This window comes from Glossina fuscipes, unplaced genomic scaffold (assembly GCF_014805625.2).
Source record: "Glossina fuscipes isolate IAEA_lab_2018 unplaced genomic scaffold, Yale_Gfus_2 174, whole genome shotgun sequence".
In the NCBI taxonomy this organism is placed as follows: Eukaryota; Metazoa; Arthropoda; class Insecta; order Diptera; family Glossinidae; genus Glossina; species Glossina fuscipes.
In genome coordinates this window covers 297649-319645 of record NW_023998517.1, presented here as the reverse complement: position 1 = coordinate 319645, position 21997 = coordinate 297649, and the positions used below count along the sequence as shown (strand labels likewise).

The 21997-nt window shown below is 33.3% G+C and overlaps 1 protein-coding gene across 17 annotated transcripts in view; it reads left to right on the top strand.

The window, feature by feature from the left end:
* Positions 1-21997, top strand: part of LOC119641713 (protein lap4) — a 309554-nt gene that overhangs the window by 159925 nt on the left and 127632 nt on the right. For 10 of the 17 annotated variants that reach the window (XM_038040514.1, XM_038040517.1, XM_038040512.1 and 7 more), the window contains 4 exons: positions 1839-2399; positions 5424-5556; positions 7378-7563; positions 17983-21991. In XM_038040514.1, the coding sequence (XP_037896442.1) occupies positions 1839-2399; positions 5424-5556; positions 7378-7563; positions 17983-20085 (2983 nt within the window). In that variant the 3' untranslated portion in view covers positions 20086-21991. Of the gene's footprint in view, positions 1-1838; positions 2400-5423; positions 5557-7377; positions 7564-17982; positions 21992-21997 lie in introns of those variants that run through there. The other 7 variants (XR_005247877.1, XM_038040526.1, XM_038040511.1 and 4 more) reach the window with 6 other exon arrangements.

Below are 21997 nucleotides of genomic sequence, written 5' to 3'. Positions count from 1 at the left end.
TCTTGCCCATGGTGATTGTTGAAATATTCGGCCGAAACCAAATAAAATTTTTCCTAAATATATATTTAATTTTTTAACGAGGTATCTATAATTTTCTTTCGGGGGCATATAACATATTAGGCGTCTCAAAAACACAACATCCTAAATAGAATGGTCAGGTCAGTGGCAGTCATCTTAAAACATTTATTGCTTTCATTTTAAAAAAATTGAAAAATTACATATATATATATATACATACATGCTCATGCTGAAGAAACATGTAAATGCGTAAGTTTGTGTCAGAATAAGAAAAGTAAAATACAAAAACTATTTTATATATGCATTAAAAGGGATGTTCCAAAATGCTTTGGATTTTCAAATTGTTTTTTTTTTGGTAAATAATTTGTCTTCATCGGGCGACCGAGATTTTTGTTTTATTATAAAACAAATGACGGCATAATTACATATCCTGGAAAAGACTAATACCGAATGACTTAATAAGGTATTCGGTTATTTATTTATTTCCTAACTACAATGCTTATTAAAGTCAAGTCCTTTCATAGTTACACAGTACAAATATTTTACAGTGTGCGAGTACTTCCACGATAAAACTCCTAAATCTGTCAAGCAATGTCCGTAAAATACAAATCTTTTATGAATGAAACACCATTGCCAATATGTGCCCATAGATGTTTGCTTAAGAGATTGTTCCGATAACGACTTATCAGCGATTGCGATCTCTTTGAGGGAAAATGAGTATTTGGGGACTCCTGTTAGAAATGCCAAATTGACATCATCTGTAGGGGAAGTGAGCGGGATTGAAATGTTATGACTTTGAGGGATAATCTGCGCAGGTTATCTTTAAACTAGAAATATATAGGAAAGGTCGAACTCTGAGACGGACTCTAGCAATATTATGAATAGCTGATTTTAGTTTAGCAAGATTATATAGAAGACATCCGGTAAACGCTTCAATATAATTATTTATATGTGACATTAAAAGAGTGTGAAAGCGAGTTTAAATAATGATGCTGAATGCTAAGTAAACATTTAGATTGTAGAGTTTTCAGAAAGTCAAACAAACTTTTGCGTTAATACGATTCATACGCAGGCTAAAAAGAATGCAATTTGTTCTCAAGTGTTATTCCAAGACATCGCATGGACTCAGCTAATTCAATATACGTGCCAGATATTTTTGATGTTAGGAGTGTCTAGGATGGTTGAAAGGAAGTTTTTTGATTTACTCGCCTTGGCAAAGAAAGAATATTATAGAGAATAATTTCATTGGCAGGGCAGTATTATGCCCCCGTCCTACCTTCGATGCATGGGTAAACACCTTTTTGCCAGAAAAAAATTTAAAATCATCTCACAAAAGCTACATTCTTTATATATGTTTTGGGACGTCCTGCATACTTATATATTTACAAGTTTTTAATTAATGAAAAGTAAAAAATTATATATAAAACATATCCATTGAATGTTATTAACTGAACGGCACATGGGAATGTGTGTGATTACACTTTCACTTATAAACTCTCAGTAACTAACCAACGCAAAAATCATTGTCATCATCGATCAAAGTATGTATAGTAGAACTAAAAAAAAAAGGAACGGAAAGCGCAAATCTAAGATTTTAAGTCGTTAAAATTTTTCTAATTATTTATTTTTTTTTATTTTTTTTTTTTTTATTTTTACACCTCTACACATTCACACATATACACGCGCATACACTTTTATATGATTTAAAAAAAAACATTTTACACAAACAAACACTTTGAACTGTTAAACCATATTATTCGATCATATCAACAAAAAAAAAAAAAAAAAAAAAAAAAAAAAAAAAAAAAAAAAAAAAAAAGTAGAACCGTAAGTTTGGCCAAAAATATTACATCGAATGTTGTTGGTGCTATTGAGGATAGTGAAAAGACAAAAAGTTTAAAAAGTATGAAAGCAGCAGAATTTAAGGAAATGCAAACAACAAAAGACCTTAAAGAAAGTGAAGAAATTAAACATGAAATTGCATCGTTGTCATGGTTAACGTCATCCTTGCCGCAGTCACCGCCTTTGGTATTATTATCATCAAAAGCTAAAGAATCGTCAACGCAAGCAACACAAGTCAGCTCAGAGGCGACGACTATTGTTAAGAAACCTTCACTATTACCAAAACCGAAAGTTAAAGTTATAATACCACCACCAGTCCTCTTACAAATGCAACAGCAACAGCAGCAACAATCAGATAGTAATATTGATGTTGTTCCTTCACTAATGGCATCAACGCCAACGACCGCATCAACTAGTCGTATACCGGTGCGTACCGCAAATGGTGAGAAACGCGCCGTGCAAGTTGCTTTCTCCGAAGAGTTTACTTCCTCTCCCATCATCACTGAGTCAGATGCTATCAAAAGCAAAGCTATGATAAAGTAAGTGAGTGCTATGTAACTTATATTGTCTTCCCCTTACAGAAAATAAACAAACAAAAAAAAAAAAAAAAAAAAAAAAATGAAAAGAAAAAAACAGAAAAAAAAAGAAGAAAACATGGTATAATAACTTTTCGCTTAAACCTCAGGAATTTCTCTTATTGCAAAGAAGTAAATTTCTTTGTTGTTAAGACAACAAGAAAAATTGAGGTAAAATGGAAGACTGAAATCTACGTATGTATAACTGTACATTTAAATATATACGTGCTGTGGAACACAAAATACTTCGAATAGCTTCGCAATTATTTACACATCTACATCTACTGACCCCGTGTCCGTTCAAAGCAACGGACATTTTCGCAAACAGTGAAATTAAAGCTCAGTTAAATATGTTATTTGTATGATTGTTTGAAGAAAGAACGGATATAAATATATTATTTGTATGATTGTTTGAAGAAAGAACGGATATATTCAATTAGAAAACAAAGAAACCTTACTCGGCATTATTTAATCGTATAAACAAGTTCCCTTCCAGCAATAAATCAACAAATTAATGGAAACCAACATCAGATCATGAAATTTTTCCTCCTAATATAAAATTTATTCTATTTATATCTTCTTATCACCTATCTATTCCTCACTAAAGATAAAATGTTTAACTTTTGCACTTTGTTGTGTCGCAAGTTCAACGGATCGATTCGATTTCCCTTTGCACTTTAATTAGGTAACCTAAGATCCCAACGCGGTAGCGAGCTTGTCATAGCGAAATGCTAAACTGAAGTTATTTTAAAATGTAAATCGATTGTATTTGTTTAATTGCGAAACCCTTCATATAACGGTCATATGTATAAATTATATTTTCAAATTGTTTCGCCATATTCGCTGAAAAAGTGAAAGCGTTTATATAAGTAAAAGTCTACTCTACTTTAAATATTATTCATTAAATTAAGAATAACAACAAAGAAAAGAAAAAAAAAATGAAAAAACTCCAAAGGTAATATTATTACTTTTAGGCACCCACATAAGCATTAGCAAGCATTCTGCAAGTTTTGCTTGTTAAAATACTTAAAAATTTTCTGTAGTAACTTTTTCTGCTATTTTCTTTATAGAAAGAAAGCTTTTTACGATTGTATATGTGTGTACATGTTTATGTATTTCCACATCAAATATAACGTTGGCACGCAAATCCTTATGCAATCATCTTCTCTTTCTTATTGTTATTTCTGTTATCACTTTCACCACGCAACACATTTTATTTCACATTCTTTTTTTTTCCTTTCTGATTTACTTGTTTTGGTGTTAGTAAAACTCTTTTTTTTTTTAAGTAAATCTACTTTCGCCTAATAGGTAAGGCGTTTCACTTGTAATCCTCTACCCATTACTAAAGGTGGAACGGTATACTTATTTCATTGCTACTATTACGAATCGAAAAACGTTTTCGATTTTTTAAAAATTTCTTGGTTAAGTAAATTTTGAAATGGCGTTCTTAGAAAATTCTATGCGTAGCTTGTTTCAGCGTGAACTCAAAGGCCTTGACTAAGCAACCCTGGGAAGAGATGCCGACACCGCCACCCTTGTTCATGCATAACTGGCCCGTTGTCGTGCATCAGAAGATCATCAAGTAAACTTGACTCTTACCCGTCCACCAGCATGTTGTATTACTGGGAGTAGATCAATGTTAGAACGTTTTGACTAAAGCCGATATTTTTAGATTCGTTTGGTTTAAGACTTTAGTTTTAGAATTTATTTCTCTGGGTAAAATTAACAATAACACTAGTAATAATAATAAAAATAAACAAAAAAACCTAAAACAACTGCTAGCATAATGTCATCAGTAATCTTAACGTCAAGCAAGGGTTAAGCAAGTAATCATCAAATTCTTGCGTTCGAGAATCGCAAAAGCGTAATGTAGGGAAGTTTACGGAATCTTTTTCATTTACACTGAAGATTTTCAGCAAAGCTATCACTTACGCTTACGACGATTCGAATCATAGAATCCGAAGAGCTCCGTCGTAATCGTGTAGATTAGAGCTGCGGGCACCAAACCGTTTGCGGGTTCCAAGTTCGCTCGAGATGGTTTGATCAGACTTAATCGCAATCAAAGGTAAAGGCATAGCTAATACTTGCCGATTAGGCACGGGTCTACTGACCCGAGACTGTGACGAAACTCGCCCGCCTTTTCAAGGCCATTAACCTGTCTTAAACTTATAAAGGACATTGCCTAAATAATTGGCGAGAGATTGAAAAATGTTTGGAACCTCCTATCTAGCTTCATGAAAGCCTCCGTAATCGCAATATTATATATAAGAACCGTATGGAGCTTTTGCTCGGTTTCACAATTGGTCTCAGATTTACACGGATCATTGTGTTCTTTTAAAATATACTCCAGAAAATTATTGTACGATCCGTGTCTGTCATTTTCATATCTGAAGACAATGATAATACTTTACAAGTTTAACGAACGTCCAGCATTTTTCAGAACATCCTATAAGAAATCTATAACATCTCATAGAAAATATATATTATATATATATGCATAGAGAAATATTGTGAACAATCCGATTAATAGAAAGGCCATCAAAAAAAACAATCTTGTTTATAGAAAGCATAGAATTGTCTAAAGAAATGCTGGAAGTTAAAGGGTGCAGGAATTACCGAAAGGTTAACTGATGAACGTTTGCTTTTCACATCGCATCTCCTTCGTGCAAGGCTTATCCTTGCATCCCATTACGAAACTTGGAAAACATTTTAGATTTTTATAAAGGTATGCTTTCGACCATTAGTATGGGTGTACAAGATTCGCCTAAAGGCGAATATTCTTATTTTTTTCCCTGTTTTCCCTTCTATTTTATTTGTTTTCTTTTTTTTCTTCTTGATTTTCTTTTAATTTAAGCTTTGGGTTTAAGGTAAAGCAACAACAAAAAATGAAAAAAAAAAAACAAAAACAATCATTTAAAACAATTTCCTTAATTTCATAAAATCGTGTTAATTTTTTTTCGTTTGTTTTTTACCGTTATAAACATTTAGTGCCGAGAAACGTGCCTCGTGGCGAGCGGCTCGTTTGCGTTCTTTGGAAAAGGGCGCCGTTGAAGCTCAAGCTGTTATACAAAACATGACCAAAATTGCGGATGATTTATTAACTGATACTCCTCAACCGGAGGTTGGTATTACTTACATGATTTATTTTCTTTTCAAACTTTTTTTTTTGTTTAATCTTTAAAAATAGAAATGTGTTTCATGTTTTTACTAATCATTGTTGGGTTTTCTTAAAAACAAAAGTAATTTGCTTTTCGATAAAAAAATCAAACTTTAACTGTTATTGTAGTAAATGCCAGTACCTTTAATGATTTTCTTTACTAAATATTTCCACATTTTTTAACAAGAAATCCCACATAACAACATGCACTAACCAAAAGAAATAACCGAACTTACGAGAGTTTGCTTACTCTTGTCGTCGTCACATTACTTTCATCTTTTTTCGCTTTTTTTGTGATTATTTAAAATTTGATGCTTCCTGTGCCGTAGTTTCGTTTTTCCTGGAATATTTCGGCAAAAGAGAATTTAAAAGAATCCTTGTGTGTGTGTGTGTGTGTGTGTAAATTGACCTGCACTAAAAAACAGTTTTTTTTTTTCTTTTAAAATTCAATCCTCAAATGACTAAAGATTGTCAATACGTATCGCTTTTGGTTAGAAAAGGTTTCAAACACTTCCCTTTGCTTATGATAAAAAATAATTGCAATCAGCCTTTATTGACCTACTGGTGGGGGTTCACAGTTTCCAAGAGAGAATTTATTTATTAACAATCTTTTAACGAATGAATGATTGACGTATAAATTATTTGTAAATTTCAATCTATACCTGAATAGTCCAAAAAAATTTCCTTATTGCAAATGACAGTTAGTGTGTAGCTGAGCGTTCATTACTCCTCGTTCCTCTGATTACTTCTTCTACGAATCTTACTTTTTTTTCACTTGCTTTAAGGCCGGTTTGTAAAAGTGAACGTCCTGTCCGCGAGGTAAACACATGACATAGTGCTAATCGTGGGATATCGCTTATCTTGTTGAGAAATATCTTATTATCCTCAAGGTCTTCAAATTAAAACTTGTTTTATTGAAAAGTTTCGTTAAAAGCCAACTAATGTGTACAATCAGTTGAGTCATCAACTGGAAAACATGGGTTTCTCGAATACCGGTTCATGTAGAAGCTGCCGAGAAGCGGGTGGAAAGTCCCATCATATCTCATGTATCCGACATTGGTGGTCCGAATTAAAGAAGGATTCTTAAAAATCCTAAAGTGGGGAAGTTAGGGGCATGGCGGCTACAATAGACCTTTCAGGTCGCAGTACTGGTCACCAGCATGGTAATATTAAACAGCGATCATTTATTTGAGGACCATGATAAAAAAAGGATTAGGGGCATCGGGGAGTACAATAAATATTTGAGATCGCGGTGTCGATTCCCCGCCCACATAATAATACAATAATCATTTATTCGAGGACCTTAATAATAACTTGGTTTTAGGGGCATAGACGAATACAATAGATATTTGAGACCGCTATGTGGATTGCCCGCTCACATAATAATACACTACAATAATAATTTATTCAAAGACCCTGATAATGAAATCTTTAGCTTTATGTTTTTCACTGATCGAATTCACTTTAACTTGTTCAAGGCCGCAAGTAGTCAGCATTGGATGTACGATTTCGCCAGTCTCTCACAATGCTGGCCAGTTAAGAGAAATGCCGTCAGTTTCTTTGATTTATAGATTGTCTAGTCCCTATAGCTACTACTACTACTACTACTAGGTTATCAAACCTTTTTTTTTGCATTTTTGGTTTTTTGCACCTTTAGCAAACGCATGTTAGTCGGTGAAATTATTTAGTAACTTGAATTTTAGAATTCGTGCAAGTTTTTAAAAATGAAATTTTGGAAAGAAAAATGTGTTCATCTCTAATTATGATTTATTTTATTTTCTAAAGCAGGCGAAAAGAATTGTTTTTCCAAAAATTGCCATAAAATCTAGTGACGGTCCAGTGATAATACGTGAACGTGAAAAAATACTTGACGAAAAGATCGTACGACGTACGGAAGAGGTTCCGTGTCCCATAACGGGGCGACCTCAATTACGTACAGTCGAGTATATCGAGAAGATCATCGAAACAGAGGTCAGTTAGAGACAAAATTAATTTTTTTCACTTACACATGTTGCTGCTAAGATTGTTAACAAAAAGATATAAATCAATGTTTTTTTTTTTTTTTTCTTTCTTAGTCTTTGATTTATTTTTGTGAACACATTTACTGTACAATTAGTTGGATTAGTTGTCTGAGAGCACTTTTTTTTTTTATTTTTATGTATTTCACTTTTTTCTCCCTTTTATTTTTTCTTTCTTATGAATGGTTACTAGGCGACCTGTTCAGTTGTTATGTTTTTGTAGCGTGTTGGGAATTTTCATCTTTTTTTTTGTTTTTTGATTATTTTTAGATTAGAGTTTGTTTTTTTTTTTTTTTATTTATAGTAATTATATAGAGTATTATATGGAAGAGGAAGAAGAACTTTAAGGAATAGTTACACTTCACACATTACATGAAAAAGCTTATCATTCATATACGCACCAACAAATCTAATTGCATTTCGGCTTATACACGTGCCTTGCAGAGCATTGACTGCTATTCTTATATATAGATAGGTAGATACAAATGCACATGTACATATATAAGTATATATAATAATGATAGTATTTGTAAATAATTTGTTGCGGTATTGCTGTTGATGCTACTAAAAAGAAGAGCAAAAGAAAGTTCTTCTCTTTAATAATCCTCTTGCATGGTTAGATTGTTTGAAATATAATTTTTTTTTTTTTTTTCTCCCATTTAGAGGATTCAGAGGATGAATGATATGAATTTGGTGAATGTTAAATCGATTGTTGTTGTGCAAGTTTCACTCCACTTAAACTTTTTTAGTTTCCCTTTTTATTTTTCAATTTTCAATAATTTTTATTACGCCATTAATACGTTCAAGACTTGCTGACTAGGTAAAGCAAGGGAATTCAGAAAGCTATTCACGGTTTCACTCAAAGCATACGCAATGGAATCAAAGTTTTTTTTGCGTAGTGAAACCCTGTATGGAGAAACGGGAAAAAAGTTTGTGTCATTAATTAAATTGAACAAAAAAAAGGAAGAACGTGGAAGTTATCTTTCATAAGCTAAAATTTTATAGTTGGACAAGGTCGACAGCTGTATAACACACATAACTTCGTTCAATAGAATTGTTTACCTATATTCGTCCTGTTATATCAGGATCTCGTTTCCATATAAAGATTTACTTTCCATTAGAAATTTTACATGGGGAGGCATCCGAAAGACATACTCCAAAGTTATCGCAGTAAACCATTACATCATTGGAAGGGTTTCAGGCCCATCAAACCCATCGAAATTCCAAAAGTACTATTTTCACCATCGCTAGGTTAAGAAATATTAAAAATCGTCAAACTTTTTCATATAACGACTTTTCCAAAATAGCGCTTTTTATATAAGGAAAGTGTTCAATTGTTTAATCAATTTTCAGCAGCGTTGGTTCCTATATCAAAATATGCCAATGGACCAAATTTCATCAAAATATCTCGAAATGCTTGCGTATTGAATACAAAGATACGCAAAAAGGCGGTACGCAGGCGGATAGATAAGTTGGAATTGATTCAAAAAATAATTCCAAGTCGTTTGATATAATAAAGATTTATGTCTTTTTCAAGTTTTCTTAGTTATTATGAAATATTCGCTTATAGACTTAATACTGCGTCCAAAAAATAAGACAAATTCAATTTTTTTTTTAATCTACTCCGGGCTCTTTTTGCAAATAGCTTGACACAAATGACGCGTGATACTCGAACAATAGTCCTTGTTGACAGTTTCGCCCAGCGAAAGGAATTTCACAGTGCACAACACCATGATAATCGAAGAAAACTATTAACATCATTTTAAATTTTGGAAGATTTTCATGCGCTTTATTCGGTCTTGGCTCACTTTTTGCACCATATTCGCTTGGTTGATCGGTTGTTTCCTGGTCGTACATCGGAAAAAACCTTTTTTTGTGTCGTGCAAAGCCAAGCGCGGCTGACACACTAATGACGTTTATGATGTGATGTCTGTTACTGTACTACCAGATGACCACCAGAATAACGTTTATGATGTGAGGTCTGTCACAGTACTACCAGTTAAGAAAAACACCTATTTTGTTTTTTTCAAAAATCAAGTCTGATTGAAATTATTTTTCAATATGTTGTGTGGACCTAGTCATTATCTATGGAATATGACACAGCTTACATATTCTACACTGGACACCTTACGGAACTGGAACTTTATGAGATAATTTCCATAATTTGGTATCTTGGTTATAAAAATGTACTATTCTTTCAACTTGCTTCCTGCTATGCCTTACCTCCAAAACGTCCTGAATAATTTCTTTGCCCGGTTAGCAACTAATGCCCTGCCGTTGAATTTAAGGAAATTGTATATAAATACCGCTGTCATAGGCAAAACTATATTCTGGAGCGTGTAACGAGCGTTAATAACTTAGATTCTAAATTCAGGTCTAACGTTCGCGGTGAAACTTCTCTTAATGAAACTAAATGGTTCGCTAAAAGGCGAGCTAAGAACTTTCTTTACATGTGTGCATGGAAAGAGCGTCCGTAGAATATTTAGTTATGGTGTGAGTGCCAAGTTAAGGATACTGCAGAGATATTTTTACTGTTTGCGTTCATTCCGGAAGAAGGCGTTGGATGTTGGACATATTATTTATGGCCAAGTTACCGAAGGGTGATATTTCTGCCCCGAAATTGTTGGATCGCGTTTCTTTTAATGTTCCTTGTAGGGCACTTAGGCAGTGCGTTCCCTTGCGATTCGCGCACTGTGGTCCTAATTACCTTTTGCATAATCCTTTTCGTGTCTTACGTGCAGTATTGTAAATTGTAAACCTTAGATCTGCTTGATAGCTCCTGCAATGTAAAAAAAAAACGAAAAAAACTACCTTGGGTCGATAGCCGGATATTTAAGAAACATTAAATTATATGAGTATTGTTTTGTCATGCAAGGCATTAGATTCGAAGCCCGGTCAATTTATACATTTTCTTTTATGATCAATTAATTTCTCTCCATTTGTTTGTAATTCTAATTGTTACGGCAGCAGATAAGAACAATTTTGCAGCCAGCAATATTAAATAGGTAGATAAATAAATAATAAAATATATATCTTGGTCGTCAGTGGACATTTAAAATTCTACTCCAAAGCTTATAAAAAGTGTTGACGTAACAAGTATACATTTTACACTTTAAGTGATTACATACAACTGTTCAGTTTTCAGCTTTCAATTCTGCTAAATTATATTTTACACATATTTTAAGCTTGTCATTATGTCCATCCATCCATTTGCTGCCTGGCTATAGAATGTAGCAACTCTTAAAATCACAAAGCTTGAGGAAAATTATTTGAATCGATGAATTTTGAGTTAGAATAGCTCCTAATAGGTGTGAATTATTTCAACAAGTCTTTTGTGCGTAACATGAAAATTTCCTCGTTGCATTAATGTGATTAAAGATTTTCGGTAATAATTAACTGAAAAGAAAGTTAAATGCATCCTAACGAGGCTATAGAAATTTATAACCTCAAGACAAGAAAGTTTTCTATAAGATGCACGCGTTCGCCTCATTAGAAAAGTTTATGGTAATAAAAACAAATTTTATGTTAAGGAAATTTTCAATATCAACAAATGTTAGCTTTCATTTCCCCTAGATTTCGATAAATATTTATGCAGTGAACGCATCTATATACATGTATGTGACCAACCTTAAGATTATTGATTCCTAATTTCAGAGTTCGAAGTGCATCATCCAAAAAAAATTTCTTTACTTGATTTTTGTTTCGTTTCTTTTAGTTTTAAGTTTCCATTCTCCTCAAAATCATTTTGTGCACATTGTGTGCACACAGTAGTAAATTGGAGCAGAAAATCTCAGCGTAACCATCACCAACGAAAGGGGGAAAAAAAATTTCTACAAACAATTTGTTATCTGCGCTTCTATAGAAGGCAACCAAGCCAAAATATTATAAAAGAACTAGGAAATATGAGTAAAAGAACAACGACGGCAACAACAACAACAACAACAACAATAACAATAACCTGCACACCACAAGATTACAAAAAGTTTTTCATACGCTCAAGTTTTTCTTTCATTTTGTTTTTGTTTTTTTTTTTTTCCGTTTCTTCGTTTCGAAATTTTTGTTTTGCTTCCGATCTTCCAGAGCTTTGGGTTCTATCTCTCTCTAAATATATGTAAGACTGTAGTAAGCAAATGCAGGATAAACGTACAAAATGGTAGGCAACAACAAAGTTTACTTTTCTTTTCTACGAACTTTACAGTTGTTAAAGCGACAAATTTACAGCCTTAGGACTTGAATATAATATCTATATATATATATATATATATTTTTTTTTTTTTTTTTGGCATAAGACTTGGAAACCATACCAACGAACGTATTCATGTGCTTATTAGTTGGTATTTACTTTTACGATATACCCTTTCAGAGTATATAAGCAACCAAAGCCGGTAATTTTTCGAGTGTGGTTGTTGTTGCGTTTTTTTTTTTTTTCTTTTCTTTTGTTAGTGCTGTGTGTTTGATGCTAGTTCGATCGTCCATTGCCGTTGCAAGAGAGAAAGGCGGTAACAAACTTTCCATATCTTATATTATTCTTATAAACTTATATCGATTTTAGAGACACAGCACATACATCCATATATAGTGTTTGATATAAGACCATTCCGTAAGAGATAGATATTGCTTCACAAAATCTTGGTTAACTTCCTTTACTTCAATGAAATTTCCTTAAAAGCGGTTTAGTTTATATTGTTTATCGACTGTTTAGTTTGAAGGCTAAATTTCAATCGTTTATTACGAGATTTCTTCGTTTTGAATATTAGCTTATTTTAATTTATCATATATATAAACTCCAGTTAATTCTTAAAATTAACGCTATTTCACCAACGTTATATAATTTGGGAAAGATTCATATATGTTTGCATATGATGCTACATAGGAACTCTACGAGTGAAATAGTTTGATTTTCTCATTAAATCATGTTATCGTTTTTCCTTTTTCTTCGCATTCTAATAAAGGCAGAGAAGCGATCAAAGCACTCGAATAAATATTAAACCCTCAACAGATCGCTTTTGCCTTTGGCGCTAACAATACTAAATAAGTCTCCGATGAAAACATTGTTGACAATCATCTGAGTCTGTTAATAATTACGCCCTATAAGTATCAGATAAGAGTTGAGCGATTTATTACATTTAATGCATAATGGATAGGGTATCCGAGATTCGATATAATTTAATATTAAATTTTATTAATTTAAATTATTTGAAGTCATTGTGGTTTTCTTAAAAACCATAGATTATAGGACTATTTGGTCTATGAAAAGATTTAAATAAATTGAATGTCATGTGCATACTGAAATCCATTTAGTTTAGATATTTCGGTTATTTGATTACTATTGTATACGCACAACATTTGTTTATTAGAATCAATTTGCAAAATAATTTACAATTCCAAGGAGACTTTTCAAGAAACAATAAAAATTTAAGAGCATGAAAGCAAAAAAAATGATCAAAGTTTTCTTTAAATATTTCTTAAGAATTTTCTGATTGATTGCATTGCGTTGAAACCGATCCTACAGAAATCTTTAACGCACCTACAGACGTATAATATCAATGAAACTAGTTGTTCATATAATGAATTGTCAAAAGGAAGCCTTATATGGAAAGTGCTTGGATTAATCCGAATCATTTGTTACAGCTTTCGCGCTTGGTTCAAAAGGTGCCTCGTTGCAACAACTTTGATTAAAAGTTACGGCCTGTAGGTTGAACGTAAGAAAACAAAATGGGCAGACGAACGGACGAGCTTCAATCGATTAAGAATATTTTCCTGAATCACTTCCTCAACCGATCGGCATAATAGATTGTTACGCCATCTCAAATCCTTCAGCATGCTGTTGCATGCATCCGCACAAACTTAATGTACCCTTGTACCACAAGTCGTGTATGCTATGAATGGATGTTTATAATACTGCTAAAAATAGTTTCGAAGAATCAAAAGTAGGGTGAACGACCTCATGGATTTTATGTGGGAATAGAGGAGTTTTGTCATTTTGTTTGCACGTAAATCTATCTCGTCACAGTTCATATTATTATTATCTTAAGCGACTTGACCCCTTGTCCGCGGACATGTACATCGTCTACTGTTCAAATTTGAAATTAGGCAACCGGATAAGGCACATAGAATACGACTCTATCTGCTGCGGCTAACACCTCAATATCTCTCTCCTCACGTCTTTCTGACCGTCGCCATGTTACAGTAAAACAATTTTGAAAAGGAAAATGGAAACTTAAAAAGTATAATAAACACTAACACTTGCCTCCAGCAGATAATCGAAATTGAGTTATTTCATATTCGCCACTATGATTGGAAAGTCCAGCGAGCAAGACAATCGTCATTATCAATGCTAGATAGAAACTTTAAAATTCGTCCATATGCGATTATATTAATGGCCTACACGTATTGTTTGCGAATGCACGCAATATGCGGATGAATTTTTGAAAGAGTCACGTTTTATTGCACCAATGGGTTCAGATTAGTTTTGCTTATTGTATCAATGATTTCAATCGTATCCGTACGTATGTCCGCTTGTAGTGTGTCTATGTGTTTCTGTGTTCAGCCTGTAGATCGCATTTTTGTTTATGAAGAAAATTGGCTCGTTGCGAGATTTTCATTCAACTTTGAAAGCTTTAGAAAATAAATTTGGTCGAACTGTTCTTACTACCGCTCGCCTATATGAAGGCCGCTTTGTTATATGAGAATATTTTGCCAGACTTAGATCATACGGAACCATTCCTTGAAGAGAAAAGCCTTTATATGCGAACGAACTATAATTTTAAGTATTTTGTGAGGAAAATCGATTTATAGAAATTACATAAATCTACTGTGTTAAGTCTCGACCACGTAGATGTATTCTTCGAACGCTTTCCCCTTCCCATTTCCATTTTCATGAAAAGTAAATCTTTAGGCTTTCAAGGTATAATTTTAGGCGTTTCGGGACAAAAATAAGTAAAGTTTAAACGTCGGTTTCACGTATTTTCTTATTCTTTATTACACTCTACACTACTTGTGGCGGGAATGTATGCAGCTCCCAGAACGACTTGAGATAGATCCACCACTTATTATATTGATCGATTCGTATTTACTTTCTCAATCATTGTAATCTTGTCCGTCCTTCTTAGTTTCTTGTGTTTACCTTACAGAGCTATTTTGATGAAATTTGTTACGATAACGTGTTTTGGGCTATAGATCAAGGCTATTGCAACCAGTTCGCATTACACTACGTTGTCGATCGCTTTCCTTTGTAAAAGTTGTTATATGAATAGCTGCAGGGCGATGTAAGGCATTTAATGGTGAGTCGAGGACCATTACAATAATTTTACTTGTCTTTACCCTATGATCTCAGCTTTCTTAAACTTTGCTTTTTGAAGTGCATCTGTCGGAAAAAAGTAAAAATCCTTTGTTTACATTTCACTCTCATGAAACTTTTTGCTACATTTTTTAAGAATCGGTCAGAATTTGAACACTACAAAAACAAATTTAAAATTCTAACAGCTACAATCTTGTTAAGCTTTTGGGTATATAATCGACTGAGATATAGGCGTCTAAGGCAACGCAAACTCACTTCGTTTTGCTTATATAACTAAACTAAGAAAATCAAGAGAAGATTTCTTTTAAAACTTGTTTGTTGAGTTTGTTCAACCCTCGCGTGTGCGAAAGAAGGAAAATTGAGTTTCATTATGGACATCATAGATAGATGAATAAACGTATTCTGGCTGCGTATACAGATATATAAATATATATATTTTACGTGACATATGTGAATTTTCCGAATAATAAATAACTTTTGCTTTGTATTTTTTATTTCTTCTTTAATTGGCTGGGGGTTTCTTATAAACATTTATCGCATGCAAGACGATTAAGTTATAACAGGTCGTTGTATACATTATCAGAATATTTAATTTGTGTTTTTCTTTTTATGTAAAGCTATGATCTCCTAAGCTTTTAAGGCTATTAAAAAGTTTTAGAGAACTTGTAAATAAATTGTAGTTGAATTATTACATTGTATTAGTTTTGCGGTTTTTGATTTCACACCACAGCCCGCAATTAAAAACGTCAAGAAAACACTATTTATTTTTAATTCAACTAGAAAAGCTATACATTATTTTATATTATTATGTCACGGTTTTATTTTGGAATGAAGTAATTTAAAAATTTGTTAGTACATATATATATATATTGGGTATATTTTATTGCATCGAAAAAGTTTCAATTAATGCATGTTTTAGTAGTTAAGTACAAAAATAAAAAAATAAAAAAAATTATTTTATATATATTTTTCTTATATCTACTACTGGAAAATGGACATCTACTCAATTTGTCGTTTTCGTTTGATATATTCAGAAGGAGTATGAATTGCCGATCGATGTAAAAGTTTAGTAAAAAAACATTGAATCATTGAAAAACGTAGTTAAACGAGTTGGAATGATTTTAAATGGCTTGGCCGATTCATAATGCATACACCATAGCAGGTATAGGGTTTAAAGACAAAAGTACTAGTGCTATAAAAACCGCGGCCTGAATCGGGAAACAAGTTCACACATATCTCACGTAGCTCCTACTTACATAGGCTAATCACTTTTTTACTAAGCACATCCGGGTATGGTGCACGTAGAATGTAGTTTTTACGCGTCTCCATCATTCTCCTTTAACTTTATTTCAGTAAATTTTTCGTTAACGATACGATTATCTTCCGTATGAAATTAAACTAAACTAAACTAAAAAAATTGTATTCATCCTGGAATAAATTTTGAGAATCTGGAAAATCCGTCCGTTTCTTAAGAATTAAGGCTGAACATTGAACACCATACAACATATTGTTTGAAAGATTTCTTTGTTTATCTTCCTCAAACGAGATCAATATATATGCTTTCCTTTCATGCAAAACCATACTTTCCTTGGGAGCCCTTCTCTGGGGAGTGATTTGAAAAATGTACCTAACTTACCCCGAATAGTTTATACCTCTAAGCACTACCCTGTACCAAATCTCATCGTAAAGCACTAGATATTAGATCTTGTTTCCATAAAAAGGGTGGGCTAGAAAATATTGCATCTTCATTTATAATATCAAAATGTTGTTTTTCATCGATATTATTCGAGATATATTAAAAATTTCACTTATTTTTCATATGTAAACATTTCCGAAGTAGAACTTCATGTCGGGAGAGGTTGCAAAAATGGATCGATCTAGCTCTTTTTCAATAGAGTTTACTTGCGGCTCAAAAGCATGTCAGTGCATTAAATTCCCTTAAAAAAGTTTCGTATCTCCGTCTTATAGGCAGGCAGACAGATGGACAGACAACTTTACATTAATGCCGAAAATGATTTTGAGTCGATTGATGTAATAAAAAATAAGTCTATTCCAAGTCCTTCTGGCTATCGCACGTACGTAAGTGTACAAATGGTAACATACTGCGTTTTGAAGGAGTGAAATGTGTTTCGGTTTATGGCAGTTGAAGTTGACAGTTCGATATCACTCATTTCCAAACACGATATGTAAATCTAAACAAGATTTTTGCTCCAAATTGACCATCAGAGTTCCAGTATTCAGGACAGGAAAAATAAACGGGAAGAAGAGAGGGATGGACGGACGTATTAACGTTGACATTAAATATATTATATAAATTCTTTTTCATGCAGTCTTTTATGCTTTTTCTGAATGTTACGAATCGAGAGTTCGCAAATTGGTATTGAGAGGAACACTATGCTTTTAGTTTGCGGGAGAGGGAAACTTTTAATGACTCGTTAGCGAATAGTTTCATTGTAAATCGGATTGTTCACGCTCAAGAATTAAATTGTAAAAATTATGTATTTTTATTTGTTTTTAAAGTGCTTTCTTTAAAACTTAAAATTAACAAATCTTTTTTTTTTTTTTTTAAAGTTCAACAAATTATTCTCGAAGATTAGATTTAATTCGAATATTGCTTTTTTAAGTTGTTCAGTTTGAGATAACATTTGCGAAAGTTATTTACAATAATATGTAAAAAGAAAAAAAACAGACGAAAAGAATGGATAATAACATGCTTAATTCTATCAACCAGGGTTAGATATCGTGTACGTTTGTTTGCTCTTTAGTATTTTTGCTTTCAATGTATTGGGTGTGTTGCGCATTCTGTTGTTTTGTGCATTTTTTCCTTTTGTAGCCTGCATACTTAATTTAAATAATATAATATTCAACTCACATTTCGGCACGTAATATAAATATTGCAAATGCGTACCCAAATGCATACACACTGACACAAACACGCATAACTATCTTCTATACACGTTGCTATAAATATAAGTTCATAATAAATGTAGGAAAAAAAAAAAAAAAAAAAAAAAAAAAAAAAAAAAAAACAGCCAAAAAACGAAATTTACATCTACTTATAACTTCATTCAGGTGGAAACAAGTCGGGAGAAAATAATCTCATTAGAGTTGCAAGACCCCGAAAAAGCTGATACACCACAAACATCCTTGTTAGCAGACGTGCGAGACAGTTATATCGCAAGTGGCAAAGAAGCAAACGATAGACGAACAATTCGGGTAGATGATGATGATGATGATGATGATGATGATAAGGGTTTACCCAAATATTATGTAGATATCGCCGCGGAGAGAAAGCTAAAGTTGCAAATTGACGACGAAGAGGAAGGGGATGAAGAAATAGATGCAGCTTCGATTGTAACTGTACAAGCAAACACTGAAAAGTTATTCTTACGTACAGATGACGATGAATTGCCATCGATTGAGGTCGTCAGCAGTAAAAGCACTAATAGCGATTTATACGATGTCGGCCGCTCTGCCTTGAATAGTGTGGCTTCCTCAAGTTGCGTAAGCATTAAGCCAGCGCTTATTAGTATGCACCAAACTTTGGCCAAAGAAGTTTTGATACCAATAGTTACTACCGCGGTGAGTACAACAAACACAACAACGGGGCGAACGAGCTCAATGGTTGTTACAACACCTGTCACGACAAGTTTCAATGCGACTCAACGCATCGTTGAGGTAGTAAATCCCATAATCGCGGGTGACGGTCAGGTTCAGAGCATCATTGTTAGTCGTTCTGAGCACAGTGAATATCCCTCTTTCGATAGGGATGAAGAGGAGGTAATGACTACCGCCTCGCCACACATTTTGCGTAGCGAAACTTTTGTGCTACCAAGTAGCAATGTTCAGGCAAAGCAATGCGACGAACTTTCACTTAATGCCAAGATGAAGAATGTGTTAGAGGAGCTATTAGAAAATGAACGTGTCAAATATAATTTACAAAAAAGTCTTGAACAAGATGAGGATGAGGACAACGAAGACGACGATAGTTGCGAGAAGGGTAGCGGGGACGAGACAAATGCATTACATATAAGCAAAGATGAAATTGACTTTGGGGTCAGGACAGAATTCAAAGGATTAAGTGCTAAACAGGAGCAATCATCTCAAGACAACAACGGCAATCAGGAGAGGATTTTAAATGAATTAATGAGAGATAGCAATAAGAACACGATTAGAAAATTGGCTGCAAAATTAAGTGACAATAATGATAGCGATGATAATGTGGGTGACGATGATGATGCTGGCGATGATGTTAAAGCGGTAGAAGAGGAAGATGAAGAAGAATCTGAAGATTCAGATGATAGTGAAACAACCGATGATGATGACGATGATGATGATGATGATGACGAGGATGATGATGAAGATGATGACGACGATGATGAGGGGGAAACAATTCATGTATCGTTCGTTGACGGTGCCAAAGTTATAGAAAATTTAAACATAAACACTTCGTTAAAATTGCAAAAATCACAAACTTACACAAGCATTAAAGAAGCTGCTTGTGAAGAAGAAGCAGAAGAAGAAGTTATAATAACAACACCAGCAACAGTAATAGAAAGAGGAAAAACAACAACAACTACGACGACAACGACAACGACAACAAGAGAATTAACAAATAGAAAGGTGTACGATGACAACGACAACGACAACGATAAAAATATAACACTCGAACATCTTTTGGCTGAACAAAAGAAATATGAAGAAATTGCTAAGCAATTACGAAAATCCGTTGAAAGTCTTCTAATAGATGATGGTGATAATGATGATGTCATTACGGCCCATGATAAAGAAATTAAGACCACCCCCACTGCCACTACAACACAAAAAGCACTAAATAAAAAATTAGCGGAAACAACCAGCCCAACGTTGTCGAAGAAGAAACAAACCGAAGAAACAGGTGAAGAGATATTCAATCGCTTGCTAAATGCAGGCAATTCACATAAGCAGATATTTGATCAAGAAACTGATGAAACACTAACAACATCAACTACCAGCTATACAGATGAAAGTGGGTCGAATATTATTATAACCACAACATCCACAAGTATATCAAATATAGTAACTAGCGGCATACCTCGCTCTACAAAGGTAACGGAGAAGGTAGTTAAAACCACGTCCGCAAACACTGGCACGAACAATAAACAGAGTGATAATGATGAAGAGTCATCAGCTTAAATCATTACCAAAATGGTGGGTTACCGTGAATTTCGCGGTTACGTTGCGTTGCAGCATTTATGTGTGTGTATGTGTGTATACATATTATTATGTATGCATTTTTGAAGGCAGAGTTAATGTTTTCTTAGTTTTTAGTTGCAAACAGAGAAAAACCTGCAATTTTTTTGGTGATAATAAAAAAAAGATGGCCGCAGCTACAAGCAAATGAGGTAAATAAACGTTACGTTAAAAATTACGCGGTGCATAGTTGATAATTAATTATGCGGCAATTTGTATAAAAAGCTAAAAGGGGAGACAACAGGTGTAAAAGTTCTCTAGAAAAAAAATACAAAAATAAGAAGTAAGTAAGAAATCAAGAAAAAATTTATATCATGCGGTTAATTGTTCATAAAAAATTCGAGTTTTTATGCCCAATTATAAATAAATAGTTTTTTTTTTTTACCTTGAACGTTGATCGTAGGGATTCTAATATGATACGAAAAGTTTAGGTAAGGCATTTCAAATTTTCAAACCACTAACCGTTAATGAATTCCCATCCAATCTAAACAAATTCGTGACTAGCGTTTGTAGAAATTATGTTAAACTATCATTCGCAGAGAAGCAATTTGAGAGAGCCCTTGTCATTGTACATAAAACATTAAATTAGTTAAAACCGCTTAAAAAACACTGAAGTGAGCCACAATCCACCAATAAATACCCTACATCACTCTACAGTTACTCATATAAAGACTTTTCCAAATTGAATATCGTATGGGAAATGCTTCAAAAAGTGGTCCAATCCGAAACATTTTCAATAGTGTTCGTTGTTTGGCTATGTAGCAAATTCCTTCCAAATACCTCAAATATTGCGGCCTGTGGATTGAACAGTACAAGACGGTCAGGCAACATATAATAAACAGTTAATCTATCGCAGCTATTTTTGTGTTACAAACGTTCGCTCAAACTTACCATAGCTTTATACTACAAGTCGTGTAGGGTACAAAAAAAATACTTTCGACTCGAAATGAAAACAATGGAAATGAAAACAATCTGATGGTCTTCGTGTATTTATTTATTTACCCTAACAAAATGCACCTTTCATGAGTTAACATATTTTAGACGAATATAAGCGTTTCCATCATATTTTCGCGATTAAATTTCCGCACAGGCTCCGTAGGCGAACTCTTTGATATATGATTTATGTGGCCGATGGCAAACCGCCCAGAAAACCAGATTAATTGAAGCTCTTTACTCAAGGAATATAAACTACTTTTCGACAATCTGCATGACAAGTACGTGCAATTTAGTTTAGGGAATACAAAATACTTTTATAAATTAAAAGAATCGAAAAGGAAAGATAACGGTATGCATTCCTTAAAGGAAAATTATAATTGTGTCACTTTTTAAATATTCCTGTATATCATAGCACCTAACAAAAATCATTTTTATGCAGATTTTCAAATGGAGAGACATTATCGTATCCACCCTAAAAAAAAAAAAAAAAAAAATGTGATCATTAGGCAATCCCATCTTACCGTAGATCGATATACATCTAATATACCGATTAGAAAATTTCACAGTAGTTTAAAATTTCGAAATTTTTGCATAGAATTTACCTTAAATTATGTAAAACTGAACTGGTGTTTAAGCTACAGCATAAAGCAGCCCCTTTCCACTATAGTGCATTCAAAGTTACTTGATTTCGGCCCATTTAAATTTCTTCTTTTTTTTTTTATAACAATAAGCCGTGACTTACATACGAAATCCATTTACCACCTTTGTTTTTTCATAAAAAATCATAAATTATAGTAAATATATGTAAATGTATGCATGATTGTAAACAAATGATAATCTGCGATTGTAATTAATTCAGTATATCATTACGCTGCGCATATTGATATAATTCGCATAACAATTAATAATTATTCACTCA